General features: G+C 60.3%; 1 protein-coding gene across 2 annotated transcripts in view; it reads left to right on the forward strand.

The window, feature by feature from the left end:
* GSE1 (Gse1 coiled-coil protein) overlaps positions 1-16,287 on the forward strand; it is a 188,332-nt gene that overhangs the window by 158,789 nt on the left and 13,256 nt on the right. For both annotated transcript variants that reach the window (XM_090061840.1, XM_090061841.1), the window contains exons 4-6: positions 8,338-8,537; positions 14,445-14,629; positions 15,448-15,645. In XM_090061840.1, coding sequence (XP_089917966.1) covers positions 8,338-8,537; positions 14,445-14,629; positions 15,448-15,645 — 583 coding nt within the window. The remainder of the gene's footprint in view (positions 1-8,337; positions 8,538-14,444; positions 14,630-15,447; positions 15,646-16,287) is intronic.

The raw sequence follows: 16,287 nt of genomic DNA on the forward strand, positions 1-16,287 counted from the left end.
GGAGCCAGTTCCTAGGAGCAGGGGGCTGCTTTGCGTGGCTCTTGGGATCAAATTGGTGCAAATTGAGCTCTCCGAGTTCAAAGTGTGTGCAATGAGGTTTGCAGTGTGGAGCGAATCTGACACCCAGGAGGCTGCGGAGACGCTCTCCGGACCCCAAGGCCCCTCCTGTCTCTCTCGGGGGCTCCAGCAATTCAGTGTTTGTCCATGCTGCGGTCTCCTGGGGACGACTTTGGCCTGGTTCCCCTCCCACCCTGCATCTCCCTTTGGGTTGTAGGTCGAAGTTTGGGCAGTGTCTTAGGGGTGTGTGTGTGTGTGGGTAGTCTCAGGTGAAGCAACAGGGTCAGCCCTTACAAATCACAGTGACTGCCTTGGGTCGGCAGGCTCTGAGTTGCGACTACATCGGGCAACCCCCAAATAGATGTATGCTTTATTCTTCGAGAGCGAGCAACGTGCACGCCCTGCCAGCCTGGCCTGTCCTGCTCAGAGGCTGGCTGAGCCCTGAGTCCCTGGGGACGGAGAAGGAGTTTTGCTGCTTTCATTCTGCCTGTCAAGCTCCCCTTCCCCCATGTAGGCCCTGCTTCCAACCCGGATTTGCTGGTATTGGCCTGAGGGCTGCTTTCACCCAGGCTAGTAACCCCCACACACAATTTGGCTGCATCCTTGTTGATGCTCCTCCAGTGCCTTCCCAGTCATTGAATCCCAGATAATGAGAGCTGGGAGACCTCAGGAGGTCCCATCTAGTCCAGCCCCCTGCTCAAAGCAGGACCAGCCCCAACTACATTGCCCCAGCCAGGGCTTTGTCTACCCGGGGCTTCAAAACCTCCAAGGATGGAGAGTCCACCACCTCTCTGGGTAACTTGTTCCAGTTTTGTACAACGCTCCTAGGGAGAAAACTCTTCCTAATATCCAACCTAAACTCCCCTTGCTGCACCTGGAGCCCATTGCTCCTTGCTCTGTCATCTGCCCCCACTGAGACCAGTCCAACTCCACCCTCCTTTGAACCCCCCTCAGGTACATGAAGGTTGCTATTAAGTCCCCTTCCAGTCTCCTCTTTTCTAGACTAAATAAGCCCAGTTCCCTCAGTCTTTCCTCACCAGTCATGCCCCCCAGCCCCCTCACCATTTTCATTGCCCTCTGCTAGACTGTCTCCCTTTTATCCACATCCTTTCTGTAGTGGGGGGGGCCTAAAACTGGACACAGGCCTCCAGATGTGGCCTCCCCAGTGCTGAACAGAGAGGAATAATTACTGTCCTGGATCTACTGGAGGCACACCGACCCATGCAGCCCAGGATGCCATTAGCCTTCTTGGCACCAAGGGCACACTGCGGGCTCATATCCAGCTTCTTGTCCCCTGTCCCCCCAGGTCCTTTCCTGCAGAGCTGCTGCCCAGCCCGTCAGCCCCCGACCTGTCCTGGTGCGTGGGATTGTTCCCTCCTAAGTGCAGGACTTTGCACTTGTCCTTGTTGAACCTCATGAAATCCCTTTTGGTCCAACCCTCCAATGTGTCCAGGTCACTCTGAATCCTAGCCCTGCCCTCCAGTGCATCTACTGCTCCCCCCAGCTTGGTGTCACCTGCAGACTTGCTGAGGGTGCGCTCCATGCCATCGTCCGCATCGTTAATGGAGACATTGAAGAAAACCAGCCCCAGGACCAACCTAGTGGGCTGCACTTGATACTGGCTGCCAACTAGGCATTGAGCCGTTGATTACTACTCCCTGAGCCCGATGCTCCAGCCAGTTTTCTATCCACTTTACGGTCCATTCATCCAGCCCGTACTTCCTTAGCTTGCCTGCATGAATGCTGTGGGAAACCATATCAAAAGCCTTCCTAAAATCAAGGTACACCACATCTGCCGGTCTCCACACCTCCACAGAGCCAGTCATCTCATCAGAGAAGGCGATCAGGTTGGTCAGGCACGACTTGCCCCCGGTGAATGCATGTTCCTAATCACCTTCTTCTCCTGCAAGTGCTTAGAAATGGATTCCTTAAGGATCTGCTCCATGATTTTTCCAGCGACTGAGACGAGGCTGACCAGTCTGTAGTTCCCTGGATCCTCCTTCTTTCCTTTCTTAAATACGGGCACTGTGTTTGCCCTTTTCCAATCATCCGGGACCTCTCCTGATCACCGTGACTTTTCACAGATGATGGCCAGTGGCTCTGTAATCACATCAGCCAACTCCCTCAGCCCCCACCGCCCCATGGACCTGTACACATCCAGCTTTTCTAAATAGACCCTAACCTGCTCTTTCACCTGCGAGGGCTGCTCACCTCCTCCCCAGACTGTGCTGCCCGGTGCGGCAGTCCGGGAGCCGACCTTGCCTGTGAAGACTGAGGCAAAAAAGACATTAAGCACTTCAGCCTTTTCTGCATCCTCTGTCACCAGGTTGCCTCCCTGTTCAGGAAGGAACCCACGCTTTCCCTGATCCTCCTCTTGCTACCGATACGCTTGTAGAAACCCTTCTGGTCCCCCCTCCCATCCCTTGCTAGCTGCGACTCCAGTTGCGCTTTGGCCTTCCTGACTTCATCCCTGCATGCCTGAACAAAGCTCTTATATTCTCCCCTAGTTATTTGTCCAAGTTTCCACTTCTTATAAGCTTCCTTTTTGTGATTTAGTTTCCTGGAGAGTTCCTTGCTGAGCCAAGCTGGTCTTCTGCCATACTTGCTAGTCTTCCTGCACGTCGGGATGGTTTGTTCTTGCACTCTCAGGAAGGCTTCTTTCAAGTCCAGCCAGCTCTCCTGGACCCCTCTCCCCCTCGCTCTGGCTTCCCAGAGGATCCTGCCCATGAAGTCTCGCAGTTCGCTTTTCTGAAGTCCAGGGTCCTCACTTTGCTGCTCCCCATCCTTCCTTTCTTCAAGATCCTGAACTCAAGTCATCTCATGGTCATGGCTGCCCAAGATGCCATCCACTACTACATTTCCCACCAATTAATTCGATCAAAAAGGGCACAGCCCCTAGTTGGCCGCTCCAGCATTTGCACTAGAAAGTTGTCCCCGGTGCTCTCCAAAAACTTCCTGGCTTGCCCGTGCATTGCTCTCTTGCCCTCCCAGCAAATGTTGGGGGGGTCGAAGTCCCCTATGAGAGCCAGTCCTCATGCACTCCCCCAGAGGGACAGACAAGCCCTCCCACAATTTGCTAAGGAGGAGTCCTAGAGTGGCGCAGCTCCCCGCTGCACTAGGAACTATGGGATAGGCCCCCAGAAGCTGGAGGAGCCCGGCACTGGTGCAGGCACAGGCACTCGGGTACGGCTCGCAGCCAGGCCCTGCTGGGAGCACCCCCGGGAGTCCTGACTCCTACCCCCCGCCGTGCCCTTGGCACAGGAGCAGGAAGGCAGACAGTGAGTCACCTCTTAACCCGGAAGCGTCGCTGCTGTGGACATTCACGCTCGGGCCAGCCACGAGGCCGCTTTGTCACGTGACTCCGGCCATCGCAGTGCCGGGTGCGAGTTCAAACCACCCCGCGGCCCTGTTTTTGGCCGGCCAGAAACCTGTCTCGTTTCTCGTTTCGAGTTCCTCCCTGCAAGGAGGAGCAGCGGGGGGGTAGCTCGGCGGCACAAAGGAGGCACCGAGGCCTCATCAGCTGATTGCTTTGTACGCTCCCGGGTCTGGCTTGCTCCCCCCAGCCCCCCTTCGGGGTCTCAGCTGTTAATTACATTTGCCTGTCAGCCTCGCCTGCTAATCTGCTATCACCGAGCGGAAAGCGGGAGGTCAAACAACAAAGGTGACACCGTCACACTGCGCCTCTTGTCATCTCCAATCCAGATTAGTCTCATTGACTAACTCCTGGCTGAATACCACCAGTTAATTATAACGATCACAAACCCTCCCGTTTAAAGCCACACAGCGAGAATTAAGGTTCTGAAGTAAGACTTTAGCTTCATTAATTGCCCGGCTCATTGTGATGGTATTGATTGTTAACGCTATCGCGTGGTGAGTAATGGCTTCCCAGCTCAGAGGGGATTAGGCTGCTAATTGTTGTTGGCCTTGCGCTGACAAGATAGACTTCAGTGGGTGTCAAATCCGTATCGGCTGCTTCCTTTGTGGTGGGCAGCCTTTCTCTCCCCGATTCTCGCCGCTCTCGAAAATGAAAGCAATTCGAAGCGACTCAGGAATAATTAATAAGGCAGATTCACGCGCAGCGCCGCTCCCCGCCTGGGCGTGGTGGGATTGCTGCTCCGCTCACCCTTCCCGTCTCGCTCCTTCCTCCGGCTGACCGGGCCAAGTCCGCTGGACTCCGCATTGGGTGAACCGTTGCCTCTCTGCTCCTCTTGTGGGACTCGCACTCCCGTCCCCGTTGCACTCTCCGTCTCGGAGGAGCTCGCTTCGGCTGGCGCGCCTGGCCAAAAGCATCCCACCATAGGGTTAGGGTGTAGGCTGAGGGTCTGGCACCCGGTGAAAGCCCAGGGGGATTTCATTCCTCATCACCTGATGGCAGTGTCATTACATAGTAGTTCCTGAGATCTTGAGCCCTTTGCACGAGGTTCCCCCCTCCAAGGAGAGCTTTCCATAGGCCTATGAGCAAGGTGAGTGCAGTAGGGTTTGCACAGCAGCGATGGACAACCCTTGTTGGAGCTCAGCTCTCGTTGAGGTCGTGGGACCCTCTTATCTCCTAATGCTGGGACCAGACTCAGTGGTCTGGAAGGTCCTTGCCATCTGAGCTGGGGCTTTCTTTGCCCTCCTGAGAGTGCACTACGCCTCCAGGCCCATTTTCTGTATTGGGGGGCGTGAAATAACACAGGGCTGGCACCAGTCCCATGCCCAGAGCTCAGGAGCTGCTTGTGGACCAGGGAGCGGGACCGACGCAGGAGAGCAGGAATGACATTCACCCCTTCCTTGCTGGCGTCAGCGCAGCCCAGGAGAGCAGCGACGGGACGGTCCCCGGCAGGCCGGGAGCGCTCTGGCTATCGGAGTGAGGACCGATCTGCACACTTGGACCAAATGCTCTGTAGGCATCAAAGATGCCCACCGGGCAGGTTTGCATCTTTGCACCACCAGAAAACTCGGCCCCTTGTTGGCTGCCTCTGCAAAGGCCGGAGGGGCTCGAGGGCTGAATGAACCCTTTTGCATCCAGAATCAGTCCTGGTAGGCTGGTACCAGCCCTGGCAGGGCATCGTGGCCTGTCTTGCTGCTACCCAGGTGGCCTCGGCTTTCTCGAGCCCCACCGTGCCTTTCAGGAGCGCAGAATCTCAGCCCTTCCCAAGCAGTTTCACGCGCTGGGACCTCGCGGTGCGGTGCCGGATGAGGTCCTAGCTAGCATCCTGTTTGTATGGCTGCTCCAGCCTTTCTCCGCTCTGTGCGCGGCGCTCGCTACTTTAATTCCATTTCAGAGCTTTTATTTTTGCCTTGCAAATATCACCCGCCTCCCCGGGGCGGGTGTAATTTAAAATACAGATGTATTATGCAAATAATGCCAGAGCTGTGCCCCAGGGTTGCAGAGACCGCCGCCGCGTTCCCTCCTCGTGTCTCGGAGCGCTGCGGCTCGCTCGGGGGGACGTTTGCGGCCACGGCTGCAAGAGGCGGCCGATTCCTCTTGAAAGAAAGCGGTCACCGTCACAGGGCATCGGGCCCCCGGGCAGCACGCAGCGATCGGCCTCCTTCTTGGCTCGCGGCGCCACGCCGGTTGGGTTGGAAGAGCTGGGGGGAGGTATCCTGGAGCTGAGCCTCTCTCCAGCTCTTCTTTCTCCTTCCTGCGTGGCTGCTGCTCGAGTCTTATTTAGCGACCCCTGACTGGTTCCCTGAAGAAATTTGCTGGGAGTATTTGGCTGAACGGATGACTTACACAACCCCTATTAGACCGGAGAGGGGGTCACCTGAGTATAATAGCATCACAAGCTGAGCTGCCCTGCCCCGGAGAAGTGCTGCAGCACGGAGGCAGGCAGCTTCTCACCCTGTTATTCTTCGAGTGCTCCTGATGTCCCTGGCACGGACAAACCCGGTGCCTTGGAGAAGGAAGTATTGCTTTATATGGCCGGTTACCAGCCGCAGGGGGCGGCGGGATCAAAGCATAGAGCGGGGTTTGGAAAGTAGCTGGGACTTTTTCCAAGCAGAGATAAGGCTGTTGTTCCACATGTTTATATAAAAGAAATCTAATCTCCGTGCAGCACACCGTGGGGCAATCTCGCCAGGGGTCAGGAAGGAGCCTGTTTCCTTATTTATCTAGCGCGGCCCAGCTAGCCAGGCAGTTTGCTCTCTCCCACCGAAGTATTTGGCTGTGGTTTGCGGTCGTGCTGGGACTCAGGGTGCGGACTGGAGAGACAGGTCTGAAATGACTGTAGTACAACCTCTAGGCTTGTAAGTCACTCCGGCTTCACGGTCACTCGTGGTCAGCTGGGCAGAGGCCCAAAAATATGCCTCTCCTTGCTGATCCTGGAACCGAGGACTCCCCACCTCACCGCAGCTGCCTTGAGGAACCGCCGGAGAAACCTTGAGGATACCCCGTCCCACCGCAGCTGGCTTGAAACACCATAGGAGAGACCTTGAACCGCTGGCAGAGGTGACATCTGCGTCCCTGATGTGCACTTCCAGCTACCAGAGGGCCGTCACATGAACCGGGCTCTGAACGGGCCCGAATAGTGGGTCTGGGGGAGATCTCCAAGATGGCTTTAGACCCACCAGTGGTCGCAGAGTCCTGGCAGCGTCCTAGCAGCATCTGTGCATGGTGGAGGTATGGGGGGAAGTTCATGTTGCACGGGTCTGGAGAAGCCTGTCGGCATTGAGAGCAAAGGCCTTCGTGCCAGGAGCTACTTCTGTCCTGGGCACGGGTGCCCTGGCTGGAGAGCTCGATGGCAGACACAGCTGTGCCATGCAGAGGCTCCTGAAAGCCGCCCCCCAGGTGCAGATGTCCTTGAAAATCACTCCCCTGGGCCAGGGTTTAGGGAGAGAAAAGCTAGGCCCATTTATTCCAGGAAATACAGCCCTGCCCCAGCAAAAGGCTTGCTTTAAAAACCACCCACATCCACTGCGGTTTAATTTTTTCCCCCCCGACACCCAGGACACAGCACGAAGGGCCCCTGAGCGCTGCTGGAAGCTGGATCCACTTTCCCAGGGACAGGGCAGAGCGACTGCAGGCCTCGCTGGTACCCGCGGCACGGCCTGTCTGTGCCGCGGAGCCGGGGCAGCCACGCCGGGCTCCGGGGAGCAGCCCCGGAGGGGGCTGGCGCCGCGGGGGCGGCGGAGCTCTTCCCAGGGAAGCAGAGACGAGCGGATCCATTCCAGGCCATTTACACAGCGTGCGGCAGAGCCTTTTACCGCTGAGCGAGCACTCCCTAATGAGAGCCAAATGGTTTCCCAGCAGACACCGTCCCTTGCAACGCGCCGACGATGCCGCGCGCTGAACAAAGGGATATTGAATTATAAATAAACAGCTAATGGCTTTTGATGCCTCCAAACCCTTTCAGCCGCCGCGCGGCTCCTCCGTGTGCTGTAGTCCCACTCCCGCCGGGGGGGTGGAGAGCCGGGCCGGTTGAATCCTCTCCTTATGACAGCGTGTCGCCTGGGCAGGAGCAACAAGCACTTGATTAACCATCCCTCACCTCCAGGAGCTGTCTGGGTGCCCGGCTTTTACCAACTAGCCGGGCCTGGGGACAAATGGACAGAGGGGCCGCAGTGCCTGCTGTCTCCGAGAGCCACGGGAAAGGGGTCTGTAACCGTGGCCAGGCACAGTGCTTCTGGTTCATAAACAAGCACAGCTTCTGCCAGCTCGGCCTGGTTGGCCACGTGTCCCGCTGCCAGAAGGCTTGCACCTTGGGGACCACTGCACCCACATCGTTTCACTCCTCTTTGGGTGGAAAAGCCCCTTTTCTCCCAGTCAGCTTCGGTGCAAAAGCACAGCCAGCAAAGGGTCCCCTGATTGCACCCTCCGTGTGTCTGCAGGGAGTTATCGTGGTATCGCTGCTCCTTTGACATGAGGGAGTCCCCTTTTTGGCCTGTCCCCCAACCCAACCCTCATGTCTTCTCCGGGAGGGCTCCGGTGATGGCCCCCGACTCTGGACTCAAGCCCAGTGAGGCTGAGAACAGATGCCAGCCCTTCAAGGGTGTTTCTTAGTGGCTTTGGTGCTTGGCATCCTCAATAGCTGGAGAACCTCAGCACCGTAATGGATCAGGCCCTGGGCATACACTCCTGGCCATTTCAAAGGCACTCATAGGTGATGGCTCTGGATGGAGGAGGGTTGCCCAAATGGATGCCATCTACTCTCCCAGCGCCTGGTTGCTGGCCTGGCTGATGGAGCCTGGCTCAGGACCAGCAGGTAACCTTTCCCTGAGTGTCCCAGCATGGCAGGTACTTATAGGCTGGCTTTGAGGTTCCCCTGCTCACCCCGTCTTCTCTTGCTCTCTTCAAAGGGTCTTCGATAAGCAGCGAGTCTTCGCCCGTCTCCTCGCCAGCCACCAACCACAGCTCCCCGGCCAGCACGCCCAAGCGAGGACCCATGGGCCCCATCATCGTGCCGCCGGGCGGGCACAGCGTGCCGAGCACGCCCCCCGTGGTGACCATCGCGCCGACAAAGACTGTGAACGGGGTGTGGCGGAGCGAAGGCCGACAGGTACCGAGCCCTGGGGGCAGGCACACCATGCAGCCCTGACAAGGGATGGGGGCTCTCCCACCTCGAAGACTCAACCAGGCCCCATCTCTTGGGGGTTAGTGGAGGGCATTGCCCAAGTTGGCATTGCCCCCTGGCAGAAACAGGGTCTTGGGGCCAGCGGCCATATGTCTTCTGCATAGCCCCTGGACTGTGCCGCCTCTGCACAGGGCGTGGGGTGCACATCCAGTGTGCAGTGGGTGTGGGAGCCCTGCGTGGGTCTGATACCGGGCAGGGAGACGGGTAGAGAGTCAGCCCCCTCCCATGCCAGCGTGATAAAGGGTAGCGAGAGAGGCATGGCCTGGGGTTTCTAATCTGCGGGCGCCCGGCCGCACACATACAGGCGGAGGAGCACAGCGGGCGCCAAGGCGGCCTGCAGGAGCCGCGGCCGCCCCGCCTGGCTGTCTTTGTCCTCCGGCTTCCCCTGCTGTCTCTCCTCCTCCCCTTACACATGCCCACGCCGCAATCTGGGTTGGAAGCACTTGCTAATTAAGAAGCATTGTTAGCGGCTCTCCTCTCCTGTACCTTACGCCGGATTCCCGGAGGGATTACAGCACTTGGAAATACTAATTAAACCACAAAGAAGAGAGGGGAAGGGAGGGGAAGCCAAGACAAACCCTCGGTGCTGGGAGCCAGGCAGGCGGTAATCCCAGCTGAGCACCCCCCACCCCAGCAGAAGCCTCGGCGGGGGTCAGGCAGGGAATGGGGGGCTCCCGGCTCCGGCCTTCGTGGCCTCCCTCCCCGTGGCGGCCTCAGAAGTGGCACTTCCAGAATGTGGGTTAACCAAGCAGGGTTTATTGTCTAGCGTGGCCTGCGTCTCCGAGCGGCGCCCAGAGACCGCAACGTAATTAGGACACAGCTTCCCCCGTGCAGTCAACTCTCTTGCGTCGGTGTGCGTCAGGAGGGTGCAGGCAGGGGACCCGGCTCGCTCCAGCTGCCACCCCAGGGCGCCCTGGCACAGGCTGGGGAGCTGGGAAACCTGGAGGGGAGCGCGCCTCTGTGCCCAGGGTAGAGCCCTGCCCCTCTGGGGAGGCTCCAGCTGGGCTTTATGCAGGGGAAAGGCCCTTGCAAGGCAGCTGGCAGGATCCGGCCCCCACCCCGGGGCAGCTGGGGCTCAGGAGCCCACATGCAAAGCCTGGGAGGGAGACAAGTGCCGGGTCCATGCTAAGTGCTTTCCAGGGCTCTCCGTCCTCCTCTCCACCTGCTCCCTTCACCCAAGCTGAAGGGCACCAGCTCCCTGGCCTGCTTTCGCCCATCTGGAAGGGATGGGAACACCACTTCGAGAGTGCCCTGCTGTCTGGGGGGTCTCTTGCACCCTAGGCTGGGGCTATGCAGCACATCTGCCCCCAGCATTGCACCCGCCAGCCGGTTAGCACCCCGCGAGACCCGGCCGTGACAGATCTGTGCCGCTAATGAAGCCACCGCGCTGGTGGAGAGGGCGCGGAGGGAGCCGGGGCCGGATTAGCCGATGATCTACGGCCTCTCCGTCTGGGCACAAAGGCTCAATTGAGGGGTTTAATCCTCTCGGCGGTGGGGGTTGAGGAGCAGAGAGAAATGCCGGCGCGAGGCGAGGCGGGTGAGTCACTGGGGCGGGCGGGCCGGGGGCCGATCTGTCAGCGCCCGCCGCGCCGGGGTTACCGATCTTCCCGAGGTAATGGGGAGCCTGTGAAAGGACAGATTAAATGAAGAATAGTCTATTTTAAACTTAATAGGGCATGTCCTGCATTCTGACTGGCGGAGATCACTCGCTAATCGCCAGGGAATGACGGATTTTTTTCCTCCCCTCCCTCCCTCCCTCTCTCCTTCTCTTCTCCCCTTTCATCATCGCAGCTGCGCTTGCAGCCGCCGCTCGGGGAAAGCAAATCAAATGCAGGCTGCCCAGCGCCGCCCTCCCCAGCGCCGGGTTCCCGGAGGCCGCTGCGGGGGCAGGCGGCTGCCCTGGGTGGCCACACGTGCTGGGAGGGTCCAGTCCCTGCGGGGCGAGGACGTCTCCTCGGGTGGGACCTATGTGCCCCCTCTCGGGAGGAGGCCGGTCAGCCGGGTGCTTGGTCCAGCCCAGCAGCTCTCGGTCACTTCTGCGCCGGGAGCGACCCAGAGCCCGGCAGCGTGGGAAAGGCAGGGCTTGCCCAGCCTGCTGGCAGCTTGCTTGGAGGTCACGTCCCCAGCATCGAGGACCGTGACGACCTGTGCGTCTCCCCCAGCACTTGGCGGCTCCATCCCCTGGAAGGGTCTCACTGGGGCAGACCAGTCGCCCCTCCACCGAGACCGCCGGCTGGGCCCCCCACTGTCCCATTGAGGCCTGCTGCTGCCCCCCCATCCCCTCCCTGCTCTGCTTTGCTTCGAGGAGGGGCAGGGGGAGCCTTCCTCCCATTAAACTGGCTGAGCCGGGGGCGCTGGGGCTGATGCCGACCTGTCCCAGGCGACGCCTGACTGCCCTGCTTGTTTTATGGCCGTTATCAAAGGCCTGCTGGATTTATCCTGGCTGCGCTGTTTCAAGCTCCATAGGCGTCTGTATCCTCCCTGGATGATTAATGGCGCCCGAGAACAAAGCTGCCTGTAAATCTCCAGGCAGGTAGGACGTGGGCTTGCTGTCAGCTGCCCCCCTTCTCGCTCGCTTCTGCCTGATCTCAGCTCTGGCTGGATGGAAAGGGACGCGCGCACTTCCCTGCCTGCATAGACCTGGCCTCCCTAAAAGCTGGAAAGGGGTCAGTGGGTTTATCTGTGCCGGGACAGCTATACGGACCTGGCCCCCTAAGCAGCTGCGAGGGGGTCAATGGGTTTATACTGCATCTATATGGACCAGGCCCCCTAAGCAGTCGGGGGGGTCAGTGGGTTTATACTGCATCTATATGGACCAGGCCCCCTAAGCAGCTGGGGGGAGGTCAGTGGGTTTATACTGCAACTATATGGACCAGGCGCCCTAAGCAGCTGTGAGGGGGGTCAATGGGTTTATACTGCATCTATATGGACCAGGCCCCCTAAGCAGCTGGGGGGGGTCAGTGGGTTTATACTGCATCTATATGGACCAGGCCCCCTAAGCAGCCGGGGGGGGTCAGTGGGTTTATACTGCATCTATATGGACCAGGCCCCCTAAGCAGCTGCAAGGGGGTCAGTGGGTTTATACTGCATCTATATGGACCAGGCCCCCTAAGCAGCCAGGGGAGGTCAGTGGGTTTATACTGCATCTATATGGACCAGGCCCCCTAAGCAGCCGGGGGGGGGTCAGTGGGTTTATACTGCATCTATATGGACTTGGACCCCTAAGCGACTGGGAGGGGGTCAGTGGGTTTATACTGCATTTATATGGACCCGGCCCCCTAAGTGGCTGGGAGAGGGTCTGTGGGTTTATACTGCATCTATATGGACCAGGCCCCCTAAGCAGCTGCGAGGGGGTCAGTGGGTTTATACTGCATCTATATGGACCAGGCCCCCTAAGCAGCTGCGAGGGGTCAGTGGGTTTATACTGCCGCTGCCCAAGGACGAAGCCTCCCACATGGGAGAGGCAGGGGTCTCCATTCACCCATCCCGTCCTCTCCAGCCCCGGGGTGCCCTCATTCTGCTCCCTGCTGGCTGCCCTGACCTCCTCGCATCCTCTCCGGTCGCTGGAGCAGGTCGGAGGGGGCCTGCGAGGCGCGGGGGGTGCCCACGAGCCGCAGGAAGCGAACAGATGTTTCTGCTCATTAAAAATTCCAATCAACGGGCCCCATCTCTTCCAATTAATTATGGGCGACGTGTCTTGTGAAGAGACGATGAAGTCTCGAGGAGCGATCAGCTGCTCGCCCAGGGTTTGCTGCGGTCGTGTTTAGTAAATACACTTGACTGATGAAGGCAGGTCCCCCAGCGGCGCGGCTCTGCCAGGCACCAAGCTCCTTCGCTCTTCCCCGGCGCGCGTTCCAAGATGTCACTCTCCGGTGAGAGGAAGATGGATGGGCCGCCGTCCTTCCAGAGGGCAGGCGGTGCAAACCCGCGCGCCTTGCAAGCGCGGCTCCACGCAGAAGCGTCCCTGGCTCCTATGCTGGAAAAGGAGAGGCTTCGAGGGCAGAGAGAGTGCAATTGGCCCTGGGGGCTGAGTCTGTGCCTGCGGGGTGGTGCATGGAGATGGGCAGAGAGGTGTCTGCACCACGCCAGGGCGCCCGGCAGCCTTCAGGGCCTCTGGGACAGTGTGGCAAGGAGAGCATTTCTGACCCAGGACAGCATTGTGCCCAGGCAGGGAGGGGGGGTATTGGCAAGCAGCACTCGCATTGCTGGCAACCTCTCTTGACATTCCCGAGCTGCTTTCCCGCCTGAGGGCACCTCCCGCCGCGCTGCCGCAGCCATTAGGAGGGCCTGACCCTTTTAGAGGGGTCGGGGAGCATGCGTGGTTGCCCTCCAGGCGCAGCGTGCATCAGCCAGGCTCTCTCCCTGGGCAGGCGCCGCAGGAAACCCCAGCGGCACTACAGGTGGTAGGACACGTTCCCGGCAGGTGCTGTGGTCACGAACAGGAGCAAGCCATCACCCCCGGCTCCGGCCAGAAAGGCCCTTGGTGGGTGTCGGAGTCCGTACGGGCTCCGGTTGCCTGGCCGGGAAGGGAGCAGAGCTGGGGTTCAGGGAGCCGTGGCTGGAGCCTAGGCGGGGCGGTCAGGAGGCTGGGGTGCAGCCCTGCTCCCATGCCCTAGTTGCCCTTGCAGACTCTTTGGACGTGGGGCATCTCAGTGCCTTCTGTTGCCCCAGGCATGCCCGGGGACTCCCTGTGAGCGCAGCTGAGCCCCTGCAGCCCCCGGTCCTTCTTCTCGGAGGATTTCAGTGGCAGCAGGGCTTCCTGTCTCTGCGGCTGCCACATTCCCCAGCAACAGACGTGGGCGCCCAGCCATCGTGGCCATGGGCGGCTTCCAAGCGCGTTGGAAGTGCTCTCCCTCCGGGCGCTTCCCCCCTCTTCCTCCTGTTCTCCTTCCTCCCCGTTTCCTTTCCTCCGCTCTTCTGCGCTGGCTCAGCTGTTCCTAGCGCTTATTCTAGCCAGGACGGGGTGAGCTGACCGGGGCATCAGGTCTGGCAGGGGCAGTCCAACCCCTTTCTCATGCCACAGAGCAGCTAAACGCTCCCTGCCCAGGAGTGCCGCAGCCCTGAGGTCAGCCATGTCCCCCAGCAAAGGCAAGTTGCGTGCCCACCTGCTCTGGTCCCTGGCACCGGACCCTGGCCCTCTTGGGTTTCCTGCAAGGACTGTGCAGAATATGCAGCTCCTGCCCGTGCCAGGGAGGGGGAAGCACCCGCCCAGATGCCTCCTCTCCTTATTCTAATGCGTGCGTCAGCGTGGCCAGAATAGCTGTGACGGCAAAGGCGTGCAGCTGTCTCCGCAGCTGATGCCATCGTCGCTTTGGGGACTGACTGGTTGCAGACCCGCCTGCCCTACCCCTGCCGCTGCGCCAGCTTCCCGGTGCCCTCGGCCTCTCGTTCTGTGTGTGGCGGGGTTGCCAGGAGATCTGGGATGGCGAGCGAGCATCTGCCAGCCCAGATGATGCTAGCTTGACTCCAGGAATGAGCGGCTGGTGTGTGCATGTGCGTGTGTGTACACACGTGAGATGGCTACTGCAGGGCCCCCTGTGGATCTCTCCCCCCCTTCCCTCGAGCGTGAGCACATTGTCTTTGTAGCCTGCCCGGGCCGCATGTCGGGGGCCCGGGCCTGCGCTCGCGGTTCAGGGCTGCCTGCAGCAGGTGTGGCCTGGTGCGTGCTTGGGGGAAAATCCTGCTGCCGTGCCCTGGGGTCCTGCTGGCTCCGTGCATCCTCTGTGTCAGTGGGATGGCTGGTTTGGCCTGCCCTCACTGGCAGCAGGTTCGCGTATGTAGACACGCCTGTGTCCGTCGGGCTTTCTCGACACCTCTGCTTTCTCTCTGCAGCAAGAAGCAGGGTCCCGAGGCGGCGGGAGCAGCAGCAGCAGCCGGGAGCGCCTGATGGCCGAGCCGCCCCTGCCGCAGGAGAAGGCCGGGGGCCCTGCTGTCCCTTCCCACCTCCTGGGCGCACCTTACTCCTTCGGGATCCCGCCGGCCTCCGTCGTCCAGGACTCCCGCTTCCCGCCTCTGAAGTGAGTGTGCAGCCCGGGAGACTCCAGCCCGGCTTTGGCACAGCTCGGCTCCGTGTCCCTCAGCCAGCCTGTCTGCTGGGGCGCCTGTGGGGAGCGGGGCTTTCCCATCAGGGTTCGCCTTGCTCTGGAAATATTGCAGGTGGCCGTAGCTGAGGGGCGCAGGGAGTTGTGCGCCCACCCACCGGGGTGCGTGGGGGTCCGCAGGGCTGCGTCTTTTCTCTGGTCCGCTGGCTCAGCCCCTTTGCCTGCCTCTGTGTCCGTGGGATGTACCTCCTGGCTTTGAGCTCAGCTGGTGCTGCATGCCACTTCCAGCTGTTGTGATCCTGGCGATCCAAGCCCAAGGGCTTTCGGAGCCCTGAACCCACCACGCCAGGCCCAGGAGATACCTTCAAACCGAGGTAGCACGGGGCTGGGAGCAGCTCCCAAGCTGGGACCAAGCACTACAGCTCGAGGCCAGCACTGCATGCACTTAAAATGAGACCTGCCTTGGAAATCTTCCTGCCGAGCCCCGAGCACTGGGGGTGTCCCCAGCGTTTCCCCCAGTCAGATCTGCGAACGGGTGCTGTTCATCAAAGGCCTCCGTGGCTGCCTTTGCGTCAGGGGACTAATCCTTGGTGGATGTGGTGGGCGGTGGTGCCCAGAGTGACCCAGGCAGACGTGCTGTAGACGCTGAGGCCCGGGGCTGCATCAGCCTGCGTTGCACGGGGTGAAACCCAGGGCAGCATCCTCGGAGGTGGCCATGCACCGTGCGATGCGGTGCCCTGGCTGCAGGTTTTCTGAGAAAGTCACCGTGCATCTGTCTCGATCCCACCCTCCAGCCTGCAGCGGCCTGTTCACCACGTGGTGCCTCCCAGCGCGGTCACAGAAGATTACCTGCGCAGCTTCCGGCCCTACCACACGCCCGAAGACCTGCGCATGTCCTCCCTGCCGCCCCTCAGCCTGGATCCGGCCACCGCCGCCGCCTACTACCACCCCAGCTACCTGGCCCACCACCCCTTCCCTCACCCAGCCTTCAGGTGAGAGCCCCGGGCCAGGAGACGCAGGCGCCGCGGCGGGTCCGGAGGGGGCGATTGTGTTTCTCCGCACGTCCGGGCGACGGCGGCTGCTCGCCTCACCTCCCGGGGGCCGCGGGCTGAGTCAGAGCGGAGCAATCAATTACCCTCGCGTTGGCCGCCGAGCCCGCACAGAAATAAGTACACTTTATCCACAATTGATGGTTCCCCGGGTGCCTCAGTGCAGTGGTAATAAGGCATTGCAGGGAGGTCGTTTACCGCAGCAGCAGGGATTCCTGCGGCTCGGCTCGTAACGAGCTCCTTGAGCACGAGCCCTCCGTGTCGTGCCTGTGTCTGAGCTGCTCCTCAGAGCAGCGCCGGAGCCCCTCTTATTATCCCCTCGGCAGCGAGAGCGCAAGGATGGCCCCCACCGTGTTTCCCCTTTGGCAGAGGGTTTGGGGAAACTCTCCCCTAGCTAAACAGGCCGGAGGGGAAGCCGCTGGGCCTGGGCCTTGCATTGGAGCTCTTTGACATGATGACCCCCACTGGGAGAGGCCCCCAGCTCTCAGGGAAGGGGGTCCTGATGATTTTCAGCCCAACAGAGTCGCCGGGCAGTGTGTAGCAGCACGGTCAGGCTGGCATCTGTATCCCAAAACCCTTCACACA

Source organism: Crocodylus siamensis, chromosome 9 (assembly GCF_052110815.1).
Source record: "Crocodylus siamensis isolate JL-2025a chromosome 9, ASM5211081v1, whole genome shotgun sequence".
Lineage (NCBI taxonomy): Eukaryota > Metazoa > Chordata > Crocodylia > Crocodylidae > Crocodylus > Crocodylus siamensis.